This window comes from Bison bison, unplaced genomic scaffold (genome assembly GCF_000754665.1).
Source record: "Bison bison bison isolate TAMUID 2011002044 unplaced genomic scaffold, Bison_UMD1.0 scf7180017864330, whole genome shotgun sequence".
NCBI classification, from domain to species: domain Eukaryota; kingdom Metazoa; phylum Chordata; class Mammalia; order Artiodactyla; family Bovidae; genus Bison; species Bison bison.
In genome coordinates this window covers 1,050,519-1,074,984 of record NW_011494902.1, presented here as the reverse complement: position 1 = coordinate 1,074,984, position 24,466 = coordinate 1,050,519, and the positions used below count along the sequence as shown (strand labels likewise).

General features: G+C 44.1%; 2 protein-coding genes across 11 annotated transcripts in view; both read left to right on the top strand.

Annotated features, from left to right (window-relative positions):
• NCKAP5 (NCK-associated protein 5) overlaps positions 1-12,336 on the top strand; it is a 1,206,846-nt gene extending 1,194,510 nt beyond the window's left edge. For 9 of the 10 annotated variants that reach the window (XM_010853619.1, XM_010853624.1, XM_010853623.1 and 6 more), the window contains one exon: positions 10,854-12,336. In XM_010853619.1, coding sequence (XP_010851921.1) covers positions 10,854-11,135 — 282 coding nt within the window. In that variant the 3' untranslated portion in view covers positions 11,136-12,336. The remainder of the gene's footprint in view (positions 1-10,853) is intronic. The other variant, XM_010853629.1, reaches the window with a different exon arrangement.
• A 1,529-nt stretch (positions 12,337-13,865) lies between these two features.
• LYPD1 (LY6/PLAUR domain containing 1) overlaps positions 13,866-24,466 on the top strand; it is a 62,393-nt gene continuing 51,792 nt past the window's right edge. The window contains exons 1-2 of the mRNA XM_010853616.1: positions 13,866-14,188; positions 15,492-15,629. Coding sequence (XP_010851918.1) covers positions 13,963-14,188; positions 15,492-15,629 — 364 coding nt within the window. The 5' untranslated portion in view covers positions 13,866-13,962. The remainder of the gene's footprint in view (positions 14,189-15,491; positions 15,630-24,466) is intronic.

Here is a 24,466-nt window from a genome sequence, read left to right as displayed (position 1 = left end):
TTTTTTGTCTTGAAAGAGTAGCTCAAACTCTATTACTCCAAGGTGAAAACATAGCGTCATTCTTCTGGAATACACAACCGGTGCCTTCATGCTGTATTTCCCTCTGACAAAGTCCGTGGGCTCTTTACTCTACAAATACACTGTCATCTAAGCCAGTCATGGCCCAGCTCACTGGACAAATAGGTATACTGTTTAAGACATAAAATGATGGAAAGGTTAGTCAGAGAAAAAAGTCTAATCAATCTTTTAAGGCAAGTGAGTAGCATATAAATTTATTTTTATCCATAATGGTGCCTATAAATGAAAGGCCAGAGGTTTGATGCCCTCTCTCTCATCGGCTGGAATCATTAACCTGACACTAAGTTAAACAGACTCAGAAGTTCCAACCCAGATCCTGCTCAATGCTCATTCCTAAATAAACATTTTAGTTAGTAGTATTGTCCTGGAAGAAGAAAAATAAATCTAACAACATGGCTAAGCTTGTTCTGTTTAGTTAATTATACAAACTGCTATCAATGAGCTGGCTCATTTCCCAACTCTCAAGATGTCACTATGAAACAGGGCAAATTTCACTTTTGGAGAAACTGACCAATAGTGATCATCAAATCTGATCTATTAATTCAGGTGATTAAACTGTATTTTAAATTAAATTTGTGGATCCACCCACCTCCTAGAAAACAAAAATCAAAAAATACAAGGTTTCAAATGGGCATTTCAAGTCAGGGCACTAACGTTAGAGAAATCACGAATGTGTCCTTTGCATGTTGATATAATGATTTTGCCCAAACTTGTGATTATATGCTTTTCCTTTTCCCAGATGCCTTTCTCTGCCATAGACAAAGTTTGTGATTTTCTCTATGTTCCTTTTTTTCTCTTCCCACTGAGGGACCTTTTCTTCCCCATTTTCCATGTATGGGAACATTTCCCATCTCTTTGATGAAATAACTTCACTTTCCTTCCATCCATTTGATCTGGTCTCTAAAAGTCCTTGGCAGCCACTGTTTATCTCCAAGCTGAGTTCTTTTCTTTTCCACAAGATATATTATTTTCTAACAACCCTAAGCTTCCTACTGCACTTCTCTCTGCTTGCCTTTTTTTTCCCCCCAAAAAAGTAAGCTCATTTTTCCTCTCTGAGTTCAGGGGTTCTAACAGAGGTCACTGGAAGTCATTGATCATGATAAAGAACAGTGATACAGTTAATACTATACTCATAAAAGCACATCTCAGCTGAAAATTACTCTTTCCCCTAATAAAACCAGTTTGCCCTGGTGATACGGAAGACTCTCCAGGACCCCAGTAAGGAAACAGAGTGCCCCCAAGTGCTGAATCATATCTCCTGGTGTGTGGGTGGGTGAAGAGAATGGTTCTCAAATACTGATCCGGCACATTAATTTTTCAGAAGGGCAAGTGAAGAGTAATGTGTCCGGTTGAGGTAACAGAGGGAACTGAATTCTGAGAGAAAGTAATTATCCAAGTTGGAGTTTGACCAGGTTAACCGGGTCGACACCACAACTCTCAAGAAGAGTCTGGAGGGTCTTCCGTGTTCACCAAAGGTCACTGTCTATTTTTACCTCTCATTCAGAAAGCAGCTCCACCAGGAATACAGTAAGAGGTGGTATTAAAGAAGAGATTAACTGTGCCTCTGAGAAAAATGACTTGAGCTGCAAGGTTTCCCTTGAGGTTGGCCTGCCCCCAGCAAACACCACTTAACAGAGACTTTGAATGTGCACAAACCTTCAACTAAGAGACCCAGTATTAAAATACCTCCTCCCCATTCCCACAGGAATGTAGCACATAATCATCTTCCTAGTCCCCAAGATTTGCTCATCAGGAAAGGGACAGAGGAAATCACAGCTTCCACTTCAACTCGAAGCTCAGGATTAGCCAGCCCATCTCCTCTGTTTGATCCATCACTTGTTCATCACATCTGCTAGATCACCTCCCTCCTACTGCTTCACCCGTGGAAAATGCTCTCTGCCCAAACCAACTCTCTGCAGTCTCCAAATTTTTCATCTTCTTGGCCCCAGCACACATATGATTCTTTAGTTAAAATCTTCATCATCACACATAATGAGAAATGTGGGGTGATGGTGGTGCCATGGGGGTGACACTTCTTCCCAATTTTGGGGACATGTTTCTTTCCATGTGGAAGGAGTTCTCTAGGATAACATTTCTAATGTCTCTAACCTCTGTTCATTCACTTCTCCTCAGGAGAAGGAGGAATAGTTTGTTTAAATAACAAATTAACAGATGCACACTTCTATATATAAAATGTTTTTGCTTTTTTTTTTGCTAAGTCGCTTCAGTTGTGTCTGACTCTTTGCAACCCTATGGACTGTAGCCTGCCAGGTTCCTGTCAATGGGATTCTTCAGGCAAGAATACTGAAGTGAGTTGCCATGCCCTCCTCATAAAATAGATAAACAACCAGGATATATAGTCTGGGGAACTCTACTCAATAGTCTGTAATAACCTATATGAGAAAATAATCTGAAAAAGAACAGATATTTTATATATATATATATATCACTTTGCCATTCACTTGAAATTAATACCACATTGTAAATTAACTATACTTCAATAAAAAAAAAAATAGCAAGTTTAGGAAGGAAACAGGGAAAGCTTAAGTCCATCTCCTGCTCTCTGCATCCTTCCTCTCAAGTCATGCTGGCTGTTAGAAGCACACGTTCTAATCTGTTCCCTTCATGTTGTAGGTTTTAGAAGTCACTTGCCCCCAGCCCAGGGCTATCAGTTACTAAGCCCATCTACTTCTAGGGCCACTGCTAAGAAACTCACTTCTCTAAAGATAAAACCTCATTCTCCTTAGAGGCTTTCTCAATAATAAAACTGATATTTTTGCCTTGCATCAGCCTTTTTTTTTTTTTTTTTTGTCTCTTTCTTCAGTTCATTCAGAATTACAGGTAGGGAAGAGAATTATTTATTGTATTACCTGAAATTCCAATAATGGATGCATAGAAGATGCATAATTAAGAATACTTTAGTCTTGAAGTTTTATAGAATGGGAAGATCCTTTAAAATTTTTTAAAGAAACTAAGGTTCAACGGGGCCACACAGCTAGTTAGTACAATGCCAGGATATGAACACTGGTTTCTAAACACCCAAGTTCTTGTGTGGTAACCCAAGTTCCACACAGAACCCACCCAAAATCTGTGGTCAGGCTTTTCCTGCTTGAGTCCTGACTCCCTATTTTATTAGTCATGTGTATGTGGCTAAATATTTCAACCTCTCTACTCTCTGTTTCCCCATGTGTTTAAAGCGGATGAAAATAGTACTGTCTCATAGGGTCAGTATAAGAATTAAATGAGATAATTCATGCACTGCAGTCAACCCAGTACCTGACACATAGTAACACACACTGTAAAAACACTTTATATATGTAGCCATTATTTTCTTACCATATGTCTTGTTGAACTGATTGTCAGTGAATCGTTATGGCAATAGAGAAATAAGAAATCTGTTGAGAAAGGTACTGTTTAATTTGCTCTAAAAGCTCTAGTCCTCTTGGCAAATATTAGTATCCAGCTGAGGAATGATGCTGTGCTTGAATTTCACAAGTAGAGCTGAATCTCCTCCTGACACTTCACAGTAGACATACTAACCAGTATTTTCAATATATAATCAACAGATGGAAACTTACTTGAAATAATAAAACAGTAGCCTTCATCATAGAACACTAATCCATTGTGCTATTTCATGAATTTGCTACTTATTTCTCCTTGGCTGTGGGCTGAGTTTCTGACTGTACACGGATAACATGTCTCTCTCTGAAGCTGATCTCATCATACATATATTTATTCCAGTTTATCACTTGAGCTTTTCTGCATCACCTTATATATTCTCCCCATCTTTTCCTTATGAAAAGGAGACATATCACCTTCTATTTTATTCTTCCTTATATTCAGGTTGTTGGTTTTAGGCAGACTCTCTACTCCATCATTATTGCTGACTGGTGGGGGTGGGGGGGAAATGATACGTGTTTCCATTTTGAAAATCAGGAAACCAAGTTTCCAGGTCTAATTTCACCTGTATTTGAATTTTTATGAACCACAGTTTCCATAAATACTCCGTGTAAAATACAGCTGACACCAGCCTCCCTCCCTTTCCAGGCTGATGTAAGAGCAAAGTGAGATCATAGATGGGAAAGCTCTTTGGAAATAAAAGCTGCTCATTATTTATAGCCCACGGTAGTGCTCATCATTCAATTGTGTTTGACTGTTTGCAACCCCTCTGTCCATGGAATTCTTTGAACCCCCTCGGATAGGCATAGCTCTATGTTTCTGTGTTTAAGTGATTCCGTCCATTACAGAATCTAAAAAGGCAAGAGACAAGACTATCTGGGCAACTACTAGACCCAAGAGAGACTATGGAATATCTACAGATGTGGTAGCGGCACATGAAATGGAAACTTCTTGGAATGCCCTCCTTCTTACTTGCTGCTGCTGCTAAGTCGCTTCAGTCACGTCCGACTCTGTGCGATCCCATAGACGGCAGCCCACCAGGCTCCACCGTCCCTGGGACTCTCCAGGCAAGAACACTGGAGTGGGTTGCCATTTACTTCTCCAGTGCATGAAAGTGAAAAGTAAAAGTGAAGAAGCTCAGTCATATCCGACTTTTTAGCGACCCCATGAACTGCAGCCTACCAGGCTCCTCCGTCCATGGGATTTTCCAGGCAAGAGTGCTGGAGTGGGGTGCCATTGCCTTCTTACTTACTATATTTCAAAAGCATTCCAAGAGCCCCCTCTTCTATGAAACTCTCTCTGAGAATCAGGCCCACATGATTATTCACCTAGTAGATTGATTTGATTGATTGATTATTGACTAAAAGGAATCAAATTAGTTAAGGGATAATTACCAAGGGATTTCTGGAGAATATGACACTATCTACTTTGTGCTTGAATTATTGTTAATAATGTCATTGCACAAAGGACAGGAAAATATTTAGGAATAAGCAGAACTATTTATTTTAAACTTGAAGATATATTCTCACCCTTTTTAGCCCAACTTTTGTTCCCAAGTACAGTGAAAAGCCCCACCAAAAAGTGAACTGTACAACTGTTGCCACCTATAGGTGGCAAGTGTAGTATATTAATTTTATGGTAATTTCTATGAAGCACACTCTACAAAGGAAATGACAGTGTTATGTGGAACCCACGCAGTCTTCATCAGGAATCTTTACTAGGTTTCTTATTAATACTATCACAGTTGTTGTGTGATTCTTATTTCACATGCTCCCCTTAAAGGTAATATGGGCTGATATATGTGAAGTTCTTTTCCAGGATAGGTTAAGAGCTTGGACTCTGCAGGCAGACTGCCTGGGTCCAAATCCAGATCCCACCAGGTATTGCTCCATAACTTTAAACAAGTTCCTTTCTCTGGCCTTGATTGCTTGTAAACGGAGAGAACAGTGATACCTTACGCCATAATACTGATGGGAGAATGAAAACAGATAATCCATGCAGTGTGCTTAGCCAAGTGTCTGTGCAGAGCAGGCACTTAATTGTTGTTGCTGTTGTTGTTCAGTCGCTCATTTGTGCCCCACTATTTGTGACCCCGTGGACTGTAGCATGTCAGGCTTCTGTCCTCCATCTCCCGGAGCCTGCTCAAACTCAGGTCCATTGATTCAGTGAGGTGATACCATCCAACCATCTCGTACTCTGTCATCGCCTTCTCCTCCGGCCTTAAATCTTTGCACTATCAGGGGCACTTAATTGAATACTGTTATTACCATGATTAGTTTCAAAGCACCTTCGCATACATTTGTTACCAATGGATGTGCGCTATTGTTACCGAAATGGAAGTCCAGCTTCTCACTCCTCTAAAGCCAATAAAGAGGCAAGCCTGGAGGAAATGGTAGTTTGCTTTATTTTGGAGACCAGCAGCCTACTGGAGAAGGCAATGGCACCCCACTCCAGTACTCTTGCCTGGAAAACCCCATGAACGGAAGAGCCTGGTAGGCTGCAGTCCATGGGGTCACTAAGAGTCAGGCACAACTGATCGACTTCACTTTCACTTTTCACTTTCATGCATTGGAGAAGGAAATGGCAACCCACTCCAGTGTTCTTGCCTGGAGAATCCCAGGGACGGGGGAGCCTGTTAGGCTGCCATCTATGGGGTCACGCAGAGTCGGACACAACTGAAGCGACTTAGCAGCAGCAGCAGCCTACAGAGGATGAGGGGGACGGCTTTGGCAGACTCCTGTCCATAGGCCAACTCCATCCCACTTCCCCACCCCCACAGACCATCGGTGGGCTAAAGCATTTATAGGCAGAGGGAGGGGGCTACATGCAGAATCAACACAGGCAGCTCTGACAGGCATTTTGAAATTGGTCATGGGATGGTCTTATAAGCACAATCTTGATTGTTTTATGTACAGTCAGTCTTCAGTTCCAGGGTCAGTTTGTTCCCATTTTTTGAAGCCAGTTTATGTCGTGGCTAGAGTCTAGTCATCGTGCAGTTAACTTCTTCCACCAAATAGGGGTTTCAGTATCTAAAAGACAGCTCGGATATGGCTGTATCATATGGCTCAGGATATTATCTATAGCCCTTGAGAAAGAACTAAAGGCCTTTAACTTTGCTTACTGACTAAACTATTATTGTTTTGTCTTGTTTGATTGTTTTCCTTTGTTTCTGTATTTTCTCATTTCTTTAATTAAACTTATCCTTTGGCTAAAATGTTTGTACAGACAAAAGACAGGTGGAGGACATTGGGGAGGGGAGTTTGGACCAAAGGGTCCTGCTCTGTTTCACTATTTTGTTACCATTCAACAGATCCATCCTAAGCACAGTCCTGTTGGACCTCAATCCCTCCTTATGTTTTAAATTTAAATGTTTTATGACTTCAAAATTAACATACCTGAGATCTGACAAGACAATGTTGAGGCTGGCTGGCTATACTTCTAATTCAAGGAAGGAAAGTAAGCCACTTCATTGTCTTTATTCTTAGCTGGCAGGACCACTGGAGAAACCAAAGCCAACAGCTGAAACTCTGCTGATGCTAGAGAAAGCTGAATCCATCTTCCAGTCTCCATCGAGAATCTACTGATGATTAGCATTGGGCTAGATTTTTAGGTTGAAAACTGGTGAGAGAAGGAGTAAGAGGGGGTCAGCTATTACCTATAAAACAAAATCACTAGCTCAGGAGTTCAAACACTGCAAAGATTACTTACTTGACATATGCAGTGGGGGTTTTGTTGTTGTTGTTGTTGTTGTTTTCTTAATCTAAGCAAATAATTAAAATTAGAGAACTTTAAATATGAGCAAATATTGTGGCCTTAACTTTAAAATCAAAGATCTGGACCAAATCTGGACTCATGTTTCTGCACAGCAGCAATGAGCTAGGTCTGAGTAGCTGCTCCTGCCTTTGGCTGAGGCACATGCTCAGGAGCTGGCCGCAGTCCTCCCAGTCCCTAAAGCTCTCTCACCAAGGTCGAATGCCTGTGTTTCCTCACCATCACTCTTGTACTGATGATGTTCTTACAGTCAGAATATTTGGCACCCACCCCTCATCAAAACTGAAAACAGAAGGAAGACTGAGAAGGCGTGTGACTTTATAGTGGGCCGTTCCTTTATTTCCATTGCCTCCTCGGCCAGTGTAGGCTTTTGTCATAATTAATTGAAAGAACCAAACCTACAAGTGGGAAACATTTTGAAAACAAGATGCACTGTTTTTGTCCCATAAACAGTGAGTGTTTTCACGTAAATAACCCTTTCCTTGTTGCTTTGTCACTAAGTTGTGTCTGACTCTTTTGTGACTCCATGGACTGTACAGGCTCCTCTGTCCATGGGATTTTCAGGCAAGAATACTGGAGTGGGTTTCTATCTCCTTCTCCAGGGGATCTTCTCAACCCAGGACTCAAACCTGGGTCTCCTGCATGCAGGCAGATTCTTTACTGTCTGAGCCACCAGGGAAGCCTGCAGTTTTATTCAGCTGTATATCCTCAGCACCAAAACCTTCCACCAGCCTCATGATAGCTTCTCTAGTGAGTGTTTATTGAATGAATTTGAGATCCACAATGACCAGAAATAGGCAAGAAAAAGAATTGTGGTTCTTGAATAAAGAAAAAAGGGAGAAGGTACTCAGGTGAGGAGGAAATTACATTGAATGCCCTCTATTTACCTACATTTAGTATAATCAATGGAGAAGGCAATGGCACCCCACTCCAGTACTCTTGCCTGAAAAATCCCATGGACGGAGGAGCCTGGCAGGCTGCAGTCCATGGGATTGCTAAGAGTCGGACACGACTGAACAACTTCACTTTCATGCATTGGAAAAGGAAATGGCAACCCACTCCAGTGTTCTTGCCTGGAGAATCCCAGGAACAGGGGAGCCTGGTGGGAGGCCATCTATGGGGTTGCACAGATTCGGACATGACTGAAGTGACTTAGCAGCAGCAGTATAATCAGTGGAGAAGGCAATGGCACCCCACTCTAGTACCCTTGCCTGGAAAATCCCATGGACGGAGGAGCCTGGTAGGCTGCAGTCCATGGGGTCTTGAAGAGTCAGGCACGACTGAGCAACTTCACTTTCACTTTTCACTTTCATGAAGTGGAGAAGGAAATGGCAACCCACTCCAGTGTTCTTGCCTGGAGAATCCCAGGGATGGGGAGCCTGATGGGCTGCCGTCTATGGGGTCGCACAGAGTCGGACATGACTGAAGCGACTTAGCAGCAGCAGCAGCAGCAGGAGCATAATCAAAGCTTTTCTACCCCCTCCGTGTATTTTTCACATTGTACTTTATAATTGTTTTTAAAAGAATGCTTAAAATTGGCACAGCATGAAAAGGGGCTGCTACATGAAGTTGTTCCTAATTATGGGGCCACTTTTCTGTAATCACCTAGGAATCTCTTCGTCAGCCCATCTCTGGTCTCGAGGTAGCCATTTCAGATCGAAAATTAGCTCTGTGAGTAGTGCTCCTGTACGTTAATAGTATAATGAAATAAATACCACTTCAAGGATGATTCTCAAATATTCCCACTGAATTACACCATTTCCCACAGCAGAGAGACAAACGCTGTCTGAGCCTGCTCTTGGGACACCAGAGCCATCCACTTCTGTGTCCTTTTCTTTTCTCTTTCTATTAAATATTAATGGACTTCCCAGGTGGCTCAGTGGTAAAGAATCTGTGTGCCAATGCAAGCGACACAGGTTTGATCCCTGGGTCAAGAGGAGCCCCTGGAGAAAGAAATAGCAACCCACTCCAGTGTTCTTACCTGGAGAATTCCATGGACAGAGGATCCTGGTGAGCTATAGTCCATGGGGTTGCAAAAGAGTCAGACACAACTGAGCAACTGTACAACAACAACAACAAATTAAATATTTAGCATGTGAGAATTCACAGGCTTTGACTGTGTCCACTTTTCCTCAGATCCAAATACAGTTTCCTCATTGTACCTTTGACATCCATCATAGCTATGTTGGAGGAGGGGTGGGGAATAGAACTACCTTGTTAGGGCCTTTGACAGGAGCAATTCAGACGGTTTGGCATATTTGGGTGGCAAAATGAAAAAAAAAAATAACATACTGGACGAAGGTCGCCAGACAGGAATTCAAATCTTTTTCTCCATCACTTGCTGAGCCACCTTGGGCGGGTAACCTGTCAATCTGAGCCTTGTTTTCCTCCTCATTAAAGTGGAGATGTGCATCTTGCAGGCCTCTCTGGTGGCTCAGACAGTAAAGATGCTGCAGGCAATGCAGGAGATGCAGGTTTGGTCTCTGGGTCGGGGAAGGCCTTCTGGAGAGGGAATGGCTACCCACTCCAGTATTCTTGCTTGGAGAAGTCCATGGACGAGGAGCCTGGTGGGCTAGAGTCCATGGGGTCGAAAAGAGTTGTAACTTACAGGTTTGTTGGGGGGAGAAGGGAAAGCCTTATAGATAAAGTACTTTCAGTGTCTTTTATATGGTGGATGCTTAATAAATGATAGCTACTGTTACTATCTCTAAGGCTTGTTCCTGTGTCCTCCTTGTGTTTTGATGGCATTTTTGCCTGAAAGAGGAAAAGAAGAAGAGAGATGTGGTCATGGCTTTAATACTTCCACATTTGTCAGTTTTTGTATCTATGCCTCCGGTCACCTTGGACCTCGGGAACTACTTAAGCAACTGAATATATTCACGTTTACAGAGTTCACCTACAATAATTATCAAATATGACTTTTATGAAGTCCCAGAGACTACCAGTAACAGCCTATGAGTACTCCTGTTTAAATCGGTCTTACTAGAACCTCCTGGAGGAGAGGTTACTGGGGTGCAGAACTGTTAGTATGATTTTTAAGCCCTTGGGCCTTGAAGAATCTGTCCCCTCAGACCCAAGATCTCTTTCCAATAGCATAAGACTTGTGAGCAGACAAAATACACATGTGACAATGCTTCTGACAAATTTAACATGTACTTAAATTGTGTGGCAATTTAAAGGATTGTATGCTTTTTTTTTTTCTAACGTAGAACTGTCATTTCTGGCTGCAATTCAATCCCTATCCATATTTAGAAATAGGACAACTACTAATATTTAGGAAAAGAAAGGTGTTTGAAACTTTAAGAAAAAGAAGACACTTTACCTGAACAAATTTCAGAAGGATCCATTTAAAATGAAATTAAGTGGCACTTAAATGATTTGCAAATTGGGACCTATTTATCTCAGTAAAATGATTAAAGTCTTGATTTATCCCTAAAATTGGTTTTATTATTACATTAAATTATACGAGAAGATTTGTTAAAAGACTTGTAGGTTCCTTCTATCCTTTTAAATTGTGCTTTATACCAACAATAATTGAATATTGGCTAGAATAACTTGATTTTGCAAAGAAATATGTTTCTAATATTTTCCTCTTTTTATTGCAGAAATTGAAACAAGTTGAAGAAACCAGAGAAGATCCTGAGAATAGATTATGCAAAATTTCCCTGGAGTCATTCAATAAATATGATGGCAATACTGTGATCTTATTAGGAAAGGAGAAGAACTCTCTGAACAAGGTTGAAGGACAAAAGGAAGAAAAAGAAAAAACTGAAGAGGCCTCTTTGAGTAGCTCTGAGAGACCTGGGGTAGACCACCTGGAATCTTTGAGTGATTCTTTATATGATAGCTTCTCTTCCTGTGCAAGTCAGGGTTCAAATGATGTATAAAGGACGTTCCCCCCCACCCCTTAGTGAGCTGGAAATGGAGCACTTAAGAAACAGGGGTGGGAGGAGCAGGGCAGGGAGAGATGACAACACATAAATGATTGCAGTACCAGAGCCTACACTGTCAGACTCAGAGCCAGCAGCCCACTGAGCTTACTTCCCTGAAAGGGCAATAAAGATAGATTCTATTTGTTGTGTTCTACAAGGATTAAAAGTAAACACACCCAGGATACAGAAGTCTTAATTTTGCACTTTTTTTTTTGAATACTTGTACAGAAGTTGTAAATTTTCTTGAAAAAGAAATTATATTTGTAGCAAAAAAAAAAAAAAAAATGCCAGCAATAAATTGAATCAGTGCCATGCTCTTGAAATGATGTCCTAAGTCTTAGAAGTTGATAATATATTTTTTAAAAATTCCAAATCAACTTTTTGTTCAGGTCACTGTCCTAGTCCTCAGATTGTGGGTACACTCTGTAAAATGAAAACAGGGCCTGCCAGAAAAACAGAGGGCTCTTGTCATCTCCCTCTCATAATCTCAGTTTGATAGAAACTTTAATTCTAGTGCAAATTCCAAGTTGTTGACAGATTCAGATTCTAGTAAGAAGTGTTATCCTGCTTCTATTGAAAACTGTAAAGGAACTCAAGTGCGACACTGATCAGAAGTGATATGTATCAGAAACAATGTAGTTCTATTTTCCCTCCAATCATTTCCTTACACCTCCTTCTACTTAGTGGTTCTCTGTGATTCTCAACATTATTTGTTGATTTTTATCTTCCTGCTCTTTTGATTAAAATCTGATCAATCTATAAATAAAAGCAGATTCCTATTTGCAATGTTCACTTTGTAAAACATAAGATGATTGGTGCTATGAAAAATTCTTACTTTTAATATCCTTTTTTTCTACAAAGTCTGTTTATATGTAAGGATAAATTCTATTTTAAAGGTTACTGTGTATTTTTTCTAGATGTGAACTATTTATAATTGCTTTTGTACAGGAGCTTGTAAACTAGGCATAACAAATATTTTAGGATCTATGGATACTTTAGTACACACTTGTTTCTTTAAAGAGTATTGTATGATCAGTGTTATTTGGTTAATTTGTGCAATTTGTTACATTTGAATTTTGTTGTCTTAAAATTGTGTGTCTTTCAAACTTTTTAAGATTCTTTTGTTTCACTGCTGAATAAACGTCATATCACAATGGCACCCACTGAAAGCTTAAACCTTATTCAAGGACCCTTTGAGCCAATTAGTTATTTGAATCTCACACTTGCTCTAGCTACAGTTCCCAGAAGAAACAGACTAATAAGCAAACGCCCTATGGCTCCAGAAAGAGTAATTCAGCCAGTAGGAAGATTGGAGTCTGCAAACTAGCCAGTAATGGTCAAAGCAGTTTTATCTCCCTGAGGGGTTTACCAACTAGAAATGAGAGGAAGAGGTGGGCAAAGGGAGAAAGGGGGCCCGAGGCAGATAGGGAACGATCTCTGCAGAGGAATTACAAGAAAGCCCTTTAAGCTCATTTCCAGACCCGCTCTGCTGGCAGGACAGGCAAACAAATGATCAGCATTTCGGCCTGAGAGAGCTTCCTCCTAGAGGAGGCCCGAGGTGGAGAGGGACAGAGCTTATGAAGCCCTTTTCACAGAGGTGGATGCTCCCTAGGGTCTTGGGAGAGCGAAGGAGCGGGATTGGGGGCGGGGGCTCCAAGGCGCTCCCGGCGGGCCAGCGGGCTCCCGTACCACCTGCTGCAGGGCTCGGTGGTCAGGAAGGCAAATGTAGTCCCTCGAGTACTCCAGGTGGATCGCTCGGTAGAGAAAGGAGGAATCGAGGTGCGGGATTCAGCCAGCAACCGAGTCCTGGGCTGGGAAGGCAAGGTACACGCGAGGACGCGGGTGTATATGCTAATTACCCGTGGCTGGGAGGGAAGCCGAAGGTAGCTGCCGGGTCTTTTCGAGAAACGGGATGGAGTAGAACAACTCCCGTCTTCACCCCTATTTGCTTTCTAGTGGGAGCTCATCTAGGTTTTCCCGGGGTGGCCCTCTCCTGGGCTAGGCTACCAGGGCGGTGTCACAGCACCCTTCAGCGGTGCGCACGGCAGATAAACCGAGTGCAGAGCGCGTCGAGCTGGTCACGGACCCCACCACACCCAGCCCACCCCGCCGCAGTAGAATCCAATCCCGGTAACGACCAGAAGAGAAGGCGCGGCTTCATGGGACACTCTAAAGGGCCTACAGGTGTGCAACTTTGCCAGACGCACTGGAGCGCGCCCGGCCCCTCGCGGTCCCGCAGCTCCAGTCCCGCAGGCCGGAGAGACCCTGCGGCGGAGGAGCCTACCATCCCCGGGGGCGCTGGAAAGGGGTGGGGGGCTCACGCGCCCTTGCAAGCAGAGGGCCACGGGCACGCAGTCTTCCGACCTCACCTCCCAGGTCCTGCAGACTGCGCCCGCCGGATCCCCGCGGCACCTGCTGCGCCCTCCTCCCGCTGCTCCCTGGTCTCCAGCCTCTGGGCCTCGGAAAACTACACGCTCTCTCTACCTCTCTAGGCGTCCCAGTCCCGGGGACGCGCGGAGGCGGGAGGAGAGGGCGAGCGGAAGGGGGTGGGACGTGAAAAGACTGTCCCAGCTTTCCCCGCTCACCACCCCCACCCCAACTCAGCAGCCGTCACGTGGTGCCTGGAGTGGGAGGTGGGGAGAAGACAGGAGACTTTTTTGGGTGCTCGGGATCGCCAGTAGTTCTTTCATTCTCCGTCGCCAACTCCAGAGACTCCGTGCTCCGCCAGGGAGCTCGAGTCAGAGGAGCGGCGACCCCTCAGCCCGGAGCCCCGGCTCGGGCGATGCGGGCGCCGCCGGCGGCACCTGCGGCTCCTCTCGGCGGCGGCGGTCGCCTCGGCGGCAGCAGAGCGGGCCCCATCAGCCTCGGCAGCCACAGCCGCTGCGGCCCGGACAGCCTCCGCCGTGGTCGCAGCTTCGATGCGCCTGCTCGCTCCCGGCCCCGCGGCTCCGGGAGGATGTGGGTCCTCGGCGTCGCAGCAACTTTTTGCGGATTGTTCTTGCTTCAAGGTAAGAAAACGAAGCGGCCAGCTGTCCGGCCCGGCGCGCACACCCCATCCACCCGCCGGCCCCTTTGCCTCCCTGGGCGCCCATCTCCGGTCCTGTGCTGCTCCGGGTTGGCCCAGAGGGAGTTTGGCTGCGGCGAGGGGTGTTCAAAGGCGCTAGATGGGAAGGTCTCCAAATCCCGCGCTGCAGGAGAGGCGGGAGCGGCGGATTGGTGGGACTCTGGCTGCAGATGGTTGGGCTGCGCGGTAGAAAGAAGCTAAGCTAGGAAGGAGGCAGGGTCCGAGCCGCGTGGGGTCTCAGCTAGGGAACTGGGGCGACAGACAGCGAACCTGCCAAGTCGTCGGGCGTCTCTAGCAACCCGTGGGAGTGGCGCCGCCGACAGGTGAGCCGCACGCGGGGCAGCCTGTGGCCAGGGCGCGCCCGGGTTGGGTTGCTGCGCTCGGAGCGTGACCGCTGTGGGGCTGGGAGGGGTTGCGCCGGGTCCGCGACTTGTTTGCCGGGGAGCCGGGGGAATTGGGTCTGGAAGGCAGCTCGTAGATGCGAGCGGAGCAGTCAGGCTGGAGCGGAGAGAGGTGAGAAACGTCTGACTCCTTTCCTCCAGTAAGAGACCGACTTCCAACCCAGCTCTGCAGAGCTGGGACCCCGAGCCGGAGCCCTAGCTAAATCGAGCCGCCAAAGTGGGGCAGAAAGCGGCCGGGGATGCACGCCCACACAAACACAAGCACGCAGGCACGTTCCCACGCCACGGCCACCCCTGCTGCTTCGGGGAACCGTCCCGAAGAAAGGTGGGATACTTGGGGCGCAGCGGCACTTCCTCCAGAGCTTCAGCGTAGGGAGCCTGCGAACCACAGCGCTAGAATGCCGACGCCAAAAATAAAAGAAAACCGAAAATGCGTCTGCAAAGGCAATCGCGACTGGTGCCAAAATAGCAATTAACTCATTTGTAACCAATTAACAATTAGGCAAATCTTCGGCGTAGACTGGAGCTGACGCAAGTCTCTGGAGCTACTCCGCTCTCAGGCTGCATGTTCCTCCTTCCAAGTTCCGTGCGGAATGGCCAGGTATGGTGTCGGATAGGCTCTTTGTTTCTGGAGCGAGGGTCTAAGGGTCGCGAGCAAAATTCCACTTTATCCCGCAGGACCTTCCTCGGCCACGCCGCCCTCTACTGGCTTCTGCCGCAGCCGCCTTTCTGGGAGCCCCAGGCGCTAGCGCGGAAGCGACGCTGGCTGGGGCCAGTCGGAGGACGGTGGGTTCCCGGGTGGTCTCTGTGAAGCTGGGTCTGAACCGGACTGCGTCTGTCCCACAGGCTTTGCGTTGCAAATTCAGTGTTACCAGTGTGAAGAATTCCAACTGAATAACGACTGCTCGTCCCCCGAGTTCATCGTGAATTGCACGGTGAACGTTCAAGACATGTGTCAGAAAGAAGTGATGGAGCAAAGCGCAGGTAAGAGGCTGGCAGGCCTCCTCCTCCTCCCCCCCTCTCCAGCCTGGGCCTAGGTGGAAGTGAGGGGCCATTGCATTACAGGAAAAGATTGACTTGGATATTATGCACACACTGGTTTATCGCGGATTTACTTTTACAGTGCTGGGAAGATGAAGAGTTCCAAGTTACTTTAATCTCATTAGAGTTAATTACCAGGGCTTCTCCCCAAGGAACTGGGAGGGGGATGTGCATTTAAATGAATGGCGCTCCTCTTTTTATTTACTCCCCTCACCTTCCTCTGCTAAAAGCTGATCGGGAGGCTGGAAAATATATGGATAACCAGCCCTGTTTGGGCAACTAGACAGTAGCCTGTGAGCAGTGTCAGCCTGAAATATGAAGCTAGTTGAAGTTCCCAGAGGTCAGCACTTGAAAAATGTGTTTTGTCAGAGAGCCACGCCATATTTCTTTGAAGAACACTACAGGATCTTTATTTAATTTTAGAACTAATGCATCAAATTCCAGGCACAAATTGCCAAGATCTTTCAAAGGAATGTAGTTTCCAGTCCCACAGGCTTAGCTGCTGGCAGGCTGACAGAGGGCCTGGGCACCAGCCAGGTGGAGAAAGAAGGGGAGGTGGGTCTTGCTAGCAGCAAACCTCCTTCATTTCCTGCAGAGTCTTCTCACTGAGCAGGAGCTCCTGGCCCCTCTCAGGAGTCTTTTCAGAAGTCAAAATCTCCCCTTAAAGTACAACTGGAACTTTGGGGAACTTGGTGAACTAGGGTTTCATTTCCAAGGTCAAATCAACAAATATAGATTTTATCATTTTAAAGATGTTGAAATGATAGATGAATAATATTCAGTGAACCCAAGCCCAGCTTCTGTTTAGCTGGCTGGACTGCACTGCCCATGGAGCCTGGTGAAGGGTTAAGTGAGTCCTTTAATCCGGTAGCAGATTCATGCAAAGGCTCAAGTTTTAAAGCCAGCATTTTGGGAAAAACAACTTTGGGAATGTTGTTTTCTTCTCAGAGAAGGGTCTGGCTGCACCTTGTGGCTTGCCGCTTAGTTACGTGGGAAGGCACTAGCTAGTCACTGTACTGTGAGGTGGGGTGTGTGTGTGTGTGACTTTCAAGGCTGTTCGTTTAGATTATGATGAGTCTAGGTGTGGATTCTTTCCACCAGAATCATTCTTCTAGGAAACTGGAAACGTAATTGCTCTCAAAAATAACTTCTCAAAGAAAGCAACATGCATTGTGTGGTTATATGGGATGCTCCTGCTGCTGCTGCTAAGTCGCTTCAGTCGTGTCCAACTCTGTGCGACCCCACAGACGGCAGCCCACCAGGCTCCCCCTTCCCTGGGATTCTCCAGGCAAGAACACTGGAGTGGGTTGCCATTTCCTTCTCCAATGCATGAAAGTGAAAGTGAAGTCACTCAGTTGTGTCTGACTCTTAGCGACCCCATGGATTGCAGCCCACCAGCCTCCTCCATCCATGGGATTTTCCAGGCAAGAGTACTGGAGTGGGGTGCCATATGGGATGCAGGCTGTTAAAAAAGCCAAACAAAACTTAGTGATGGTTCTTTAGCTAAGATTGACATGGGTGATTCTGGTGAGATGTTTCTTGTCTGCTTGTATTTCATTCCTGAGAATTTAATCTGAGCAAAAACAGACTGCCCTTCCACCAGAGGAACTGCTGTGATTTTCATCAGAATCACTCTGAACACTTTATTGCAACTCTCAAATATTTGTAGCTTTCTTCCTGGCAGTAGTTTAGAGGCAGACAGAAAGGGGGATATGGAACTTCCTCATCATCCTCCAGGTCACTGCTTACCTGGGGATCTTGTTTCATAACCTGGGATATGATTGTCACAAGGAGAGGCAAAGCTATGAACCAAATTGCAGTCAGAAGAGGTGGCTTCCTGAGAGATATTTTTTGCTTTTTCAAAGTGTACTTTGAAGATGCACTTTGAAAATGGAATTTTCAAGTGTTCAGTTTTTCATCTGGCTTCCGTCTCTCATCTACCCCGCACTGATTTTTGTTTTGTTTTGTTTTGTTTAAAAAGGTATCACTGGCATGATAATGCCTAGCTTCTCTACCGAGAAACTGAGCACAGTCAGCACCTGACCTGAAGTTGCTATTAGCTCAATCAAAGTGGGTGCTGTGTATCTTCAAACCAGGTTCCTCTGGCCACATGTCATAGGCTAGAGAGTGACAGACACGAGAGAGATAAGGCAAACTCAATTGTGAGGTGTGAGACACAGACACCGTTGATGGGCTCAAAGGAACTGGTTAGGGGAAGGAAGCAAGCTGTGTGCACGGAGTATCCTGAATTCAATAGAAATCAGCCAAACATACACTTCTGTGTTTGAAGTTGAAGGTGGGGTGGGCATAGTAGAGGGAGTGGACTGAAATGTCTAAGGCGTTTCCATTTTCATCATGTGGTATTAGAGACCAATCTGTTTAAGTGGTGATTAACTCTACCCTTGTTGGCAGGGCGAGAGAGCCAACCTGAAAATTGATTGTTAAGTGAACACAGCTTAGTGTACTCATCAGTGTAGCAACAGCTGATTTCTGTTGTACACGGCATGTGCAGGTTCTTTCTTTGTGCCTTTTGTGGGGATATCACCTGAAATCTGAGAGTCCTCTTATGAGGCTCCCGTTTCCCAGGCTACTACCCATGGACGTTTCATTTCACTGCAGGGTCAACTTCTCCCCACCTGTCCAATGATGCTATTAGGTGTCGAAGTCAGAATCGTTTCTGCTTAATCAGTGATACATATCCTTTCAAGAATTTCAGTGCTTTGGAACTGAAAGGGTTTTTGTTGTTTTAGTTTTTAAAAAATTACGTTGACTTATCTATTAGAAAAATCATAAAAGGGGGATCTAGCAATCTGCTTTCTATTCCATCTACTACAACAACCTCCCAAATTTCTCCTTTAATGAGAGAGTTCACCAACTTTTGTAGCACATACACAAAAATTAATCTACATTTGCATAAAGATTATAAGTAAATATAATAGAAGAATTATATTGATAGGAGTAAACCATAAGTGGTTGATTTATAGTTGACGGTGTGCATCAGAATCTGGGAGTTTTGTTCAGATTTACATCTGGACCCCTCCTTGGACAGGCCACTTTAGGGAAGTCTGTGGTGGAGCTGGCCAGGGGTCAGCCCCTAAATTGAGAGCTGCTGGTCTGGACCAACCTTTTTGTATATTAGAGGAGTAAAACAAGAGCCAGGGAAATTAGATGTCTGGTCCATATCTGTCAGTCAGGTGTTACTGAGCGGCATCTGCTCAGTAACATTCTGGGCCAACTCCTTACACAGGAAAATATGTCTCCAGGGCTGCCTGCAAAGACAATTCAGGCAAAGTGCTAAAGACTTAGACAATTCTCATGCCCACCAAGTTCACCTAATAGGCTTAGTGAACTGGGTTGAGTGGACGATCCACAAAATGGATTTTGCAAGAACAGGAGAACGAACTTGGGATTTGTAAAGTCTGAGTGCTATGGCATTTTCCATAGGTAGAGAAAAAGTAGGGTTTTAAATGGACTAAGATTTTAATGCACCAAGCAAGTTTGATTTTAAGTAGGAATGAAAGGCATTCTTTTTGCAAAAAAAAAAAAAATACAGCAGTGCAATATGCCCAGGCCCTCAGATAGGCCTTTCTGGATTAAGTCTGCAAACTCAGCTCTTATGAATTTTCAGGCAGGTACACTGAATTTTCAAGTGTGAAGTACATTTAAAATTAACCTTTACCTATTCCCCAGAGTGGAGAAGGAAATGGCAGCCCACTCCAGTATTCTTGCTTGGAGAATCCCAGGGACAGAGGAGCCTAGTGGGTGCCGTCTATGGCATCGCACAGAGTTGGATTGAAGTGACTTAGCAGCAGCAGCATTCCCCAGAGTGCATTCCTATGGGGGGCTGAGAGAGTTTTCTGCTTTTTTCCCCCCTTGGCCAGTCATCGAGAAATAAGGCTTGGATTATGGGGAGGGGAAGGCTCCTTTCATTGTCCTTACTAATTGATATTTAAATGTTTGCATAATAAATGACTTGTTCTCTCCAGCTCTGCACTTAATGAGTTAGTGTCTACTTAAGGCGCCACCCTTGATAATGACATTTCTCTTGCTCTGGCTTATCACTGCACTCCATAAAATATTTCAAATATTGATTTTCACTTCAGAATAGAAGCCCCCTGCCCATGAATTTTGAAACCAGAGTATAAAGAATGTGAATTTGCATTTGTTTGACAGTGCAATCTTGTAATTAGAGTTTTTCCTCTTGACTAGATACAGTGAAAGGGGTATAATTTAATTTTTATAGACTAGCCAATTTCTGCCCTTTGTAAAATATAGCTCTGTCAGTGAGCAAAATGTTACAGGTTCTCCTAAACCTTATTTAAAAGTTAAATGCAGTGTATTGAGAGAAAGTTCATGGGCGGAATCAGTAACCTAATCGATCTCTTCACCCATCCTTTGCAACAGGCATTAATCTATTTGTCTGTTTTGCGATACATGAGTTACTGATTTATATGCCATGTTGCATGTACATTATGGCTGTATAAGTAATGACTATTTTCCTTTTGGATTAGTTAGTTGCTCATTAAATTGGACGAGGATGGCTTCATGCCTTAGATAGATTACTTTAATCCCTTATTTTCTCATGAACTAAAAAGGGATAGCAAGGGAGGACCTAGGGGTCTCTGAAATAGTCATCCACTCTTAGCAGAAAGAAGTAACAAGTTAACCATGGCCTGTGTTCTCTGCTTAATTTCACTAAGATTGAAAATGACAGGCTACAGTGAGCTTGGCAGGAAGGAAGGGTCAGTTTTGCCAACCAGTATTATATCCCAGTCCCTTTATACCTGGATTCTTTTATTTAAAGTGCATACACATGGCATATATATGTATATGCATATATCTAAAATTTTCCCTATATATGTCTGCACACAATCCTAATTTTTGTGAGAAGAGGTGAAAATATGCATCCTCCTTCTTTGTAGCTGTTTAAGTCATAAACGCTTAACCTGTGTTATATTGTAGGCACAGAAGTATTTTCTAACTTTTTTTGCCCCAGAACATCTTTGTTCAGAGAACCTGTGATGTCTGTCAATTTTCCAGTGCCCCCTGTCTACTCCGTATCTTTTTATTTTACTCATTCTCTCATATCCTCTACCTTTTGAACATCCCACCTGCAGCCCTTACTTTCTCACTCTCAAATCCATTTTGAGATGGTTATGGAATCCACTCCAAGAGTAGAGAACAGAAATGTAAAAAATCACATTTTAACTTTGCTAAGAAGACCGCAACAGGTTAAAAAAGTTTAAAATAAAAAAGATTCAGATGTCAAAAAAGATATCCTCGTACATTAACATTGGCCCTGCTAAAAAGGTTTCTATGTCAACCTCGATGAAGGTATGAATTATGTGGGGAAAGATTCTGTGTGGTGAATGTCAATATCACTGCCTGTTTCCCAGCGGGACCCTGAAAGAACACCTTTTTCTCCAAGGCAAAACACTTTGCCATTCTGGTTGTTCACTTAAGTTCTCGAGATGCATCCATCTCTTTCATGTGGCAGGCATAGCAGACTTCTGAGGAGGTCTTCAGAGAGTGAATATCAGATGTCTTCAGTCCCTTGGACTCTCCAGTAAGTAAAGCATTTGTTTATGTTAACTTTCTAGCTGAACAAGCAGCCAGGGCTGACCTCCCATCTCCGTAGATGAAACATTTGAGGATTGATCCAGCTCTCCCATGGCACTAATTCCTCCCACTATGATCTCATGAAAGCTTCCATCATTGATGGTTTTCCTAATGAGTTTAAACAGAGAAGCTTCAAAGCTGGGCTTTCTCTCCCAAGTGAAAAATGAAACGCACTATGAAAACAAAACCCACTGTTTGCTTTGAACTCGGAAATCTGCTTCCCTTCTATATTCCTGAAATAAAAAGATCTGAATTTACAGCCTGTTTTCTTTTTCCTTCTCCCCTTCCTGCCTTCTTTCCTTCTTGCCCGCCTTCCCCCTCCCTCCTCCTACCCTTTTCTCTCCCCCTCCCTTTCTCTCTCTTTTGTTCTTGTTCGATGACTGACTTAGATTCTAATGCTCAAACCTGGCCAAGGTTTATTAGCACACTGTGCAGAAGTAGTCCACACCCCAACCTCTGTTGTCAGCTGTTGCGTGAAAAGGGGATCTCTCTCCAGTAGGGAGCGAACAACCATGTGCCAGGCTTCCCAGGAACTTTGAAGAGGTTACTCAGCTACTGCATGTCCCAGGGGCTTAGCTTCCTCCCCTGTTATACATCAAAACAAGTCACCCGGCTTCTTATGAGATACAGAAAGGCAGTGAGGAATGCTGGCAGTCTAGTCACCTTAAGGTACCAATTCTAAAGGTGGAAACCTGCAGGAATTCTCACCAGGAGTTGCTTCACTCTCCATAGCTACTTCTGAAGGCTGGCCCAGATAACCTGACAACTCTACACACACTTTCTCGGACTGAAGGAGTCCTTGCATTTAACCCTTAACTCCTTAAAATGGGATCCTCACAATTAGCCTGGAAGGTCCACAGTGAGATAATATATTCACCTGATGGTTGGTGGATCTGAGATGCAGAGAGATTCAGCAGTTTGCTCAGGACCACACAGCTGGTGGGACTGAAATTCAAGTCCTTCCCTTCCCTGGGATTTTTTTTTCAATCATTCTAATGTCATTTGTTTTTCTTTTTGTATTTTTCATTACAATTTTCTTGAGATATAATTTATGTATCATAAAATTCATCCTTTTAGAGCTGCAGTCCCCAGCCTTTTTGTCGTCAGGGACCAATTTTGTGGCAGACAACTTTTCCACAGACCAGGGTGGGGGGTGGTGGTTTCAGGATGATTCCAGTGCATTACTTCTATTGTGCACTTTATTTCTATTATTATTTTATCAGCTCCACCATAGAACATCAGACATTAGATCCCAGAGATTGGGGATCCCTGTTTTAGCACATAAAATTGATTGTTTTTAGTATATTCACAAGTTGTAAAAATAGTCTAATTCCAGATATATATCTAATTCCAGAACATTTTCATCAGCCCAAAAAGAAACCCTGTACCCTTTAGCTGTCACTAATCTGAGAACTAATCTACTCTCTGTCTCTCTGATTTGCCTATTCTGGACATTTCACATAAATGGATTCACACAATCTGTGTTTTTCTATGATTGCTTCTTTCATTTAGAATAATGTTTTCAAGGTTCATCCATTTCACACCCCCTTTTGAAGTGCACTTTTCCTCTTGCTTTGCAGAGGTCAAAAGGAAAGCTCAGGCTTGGCAAGTTCTAAACTATAGAATGGGGTGGGGTTAGATGGGGTAGGAGAGGGCATGACTGTGAACCTGGAATTCCACAGGCAAATTCGCCCAATTGCTACGTTGAACTAAAAACCTGTGCTAAGAGCAAGCTGTCGCAGGAAGCCACAGGACAAAGGAATTCATAATCATCAAGAATCTGCTCTGTGCTCAGCACTGGGCTCCCCATCCATTGCCTCCACATCCATTACCATTTGTTAAACGGTTAATTGACTTTTCCCTGCTGTTGTTCAGTCCTCAGTCCTCAGTTGTGTCCTTGTCTGACTCTCTGTTACCCTACACCAGGCTTCCCTGTCCTTCACTATTTCCTGGAGTTTGCTCAGATTCATTTCCATTGGTTGGTGATGCCATCTCATTCTCTGCCACCCTCTTCCCTTTTTGCCTTGAATTAATTTGTTAGCCACAAGAATCCTCAGGGATCTGGGTGGGCTATCACTGATACTAGAAGCTCTTATCCGTGATCTCAGCTGCCCATCCCAACATCTGGCATCCTCCATAGACCACAGCCCTCAAGCATCCTGCACCACTTAAGCTAGAAGAGATCTTCATTTATAATCTCAGAGAAGAGGTTACCGGGGCACAGAAAGTTTCCTTTTCTGAGGGCCTGCCTAAAGAGTTTGATCAGTCCAGCTCCTCGTTCTTTCTTTGAGAAGGCCCATGGGTAGAGCAGGGGGAGAAGCATTCTGGGGAGAGATTTTGGCTAAGGAGACACAATTCTGGTGTGGTTTTATCATCTACCACACGTACTCCATAAACATGTGCAAATCTAGCCATTTTTTCCCCCACACCAAATCACTGATGATTTGATAGACATAACTGTTTACCCCTTTAGAAGGTGTAAGTTTCTTCTGTTATTTCCTTCTCTGAGACTAAGCTGAATACTTCCTTGCCTAGTGGTACAGGGATTGTCTTTTGGGGCTAAGAGAATTGCTGGTAGAGGACAATGTATTTCCTCCTACACTGGGCATTTTACAAAAGGCCATATCAATAACATAGGAGCTTCAATCAAATCTGTGATGAGTCAGGCTGCAGTAAACAAAAGAATTATGATATACGTTCCTAATTCCTTCTATCCATGGTACATTTTGGGCCATGGCAACATTGTGGTTCAGGAACTGTTTTCACAAGCCAGAATTATACTGCATGTTCCCTAATTAATAAATGGCTTCCAATGTTCTGATTGCTTGCAACAGTCCAAAGCAGTGCAGTAGATGAACTGAATTAAGTGCTTTCAATAAGGTGAAACCATAAAGAGTTTATAAGCAATTGCTTCCCCCCGCCCCTAACAGTGTATTTAAGTAGAATAAAGCAACGATGGTTCATGACGTTGATTATGAGCTTTATGACTACAAAAACCAGGAGAGGGATCCAGACGTGAAAATGATGAAGTGTTGTATTATTTTAAGGAAGTTGTGATACTTGGTCCAGTGCATTTCATTTCTCACTGGACATGGACAATAGCTTTTTATGTTTTTCTATTTCTTGGACTTGCTGGCAAAAGCGGAAGATTGGTCGAAAGA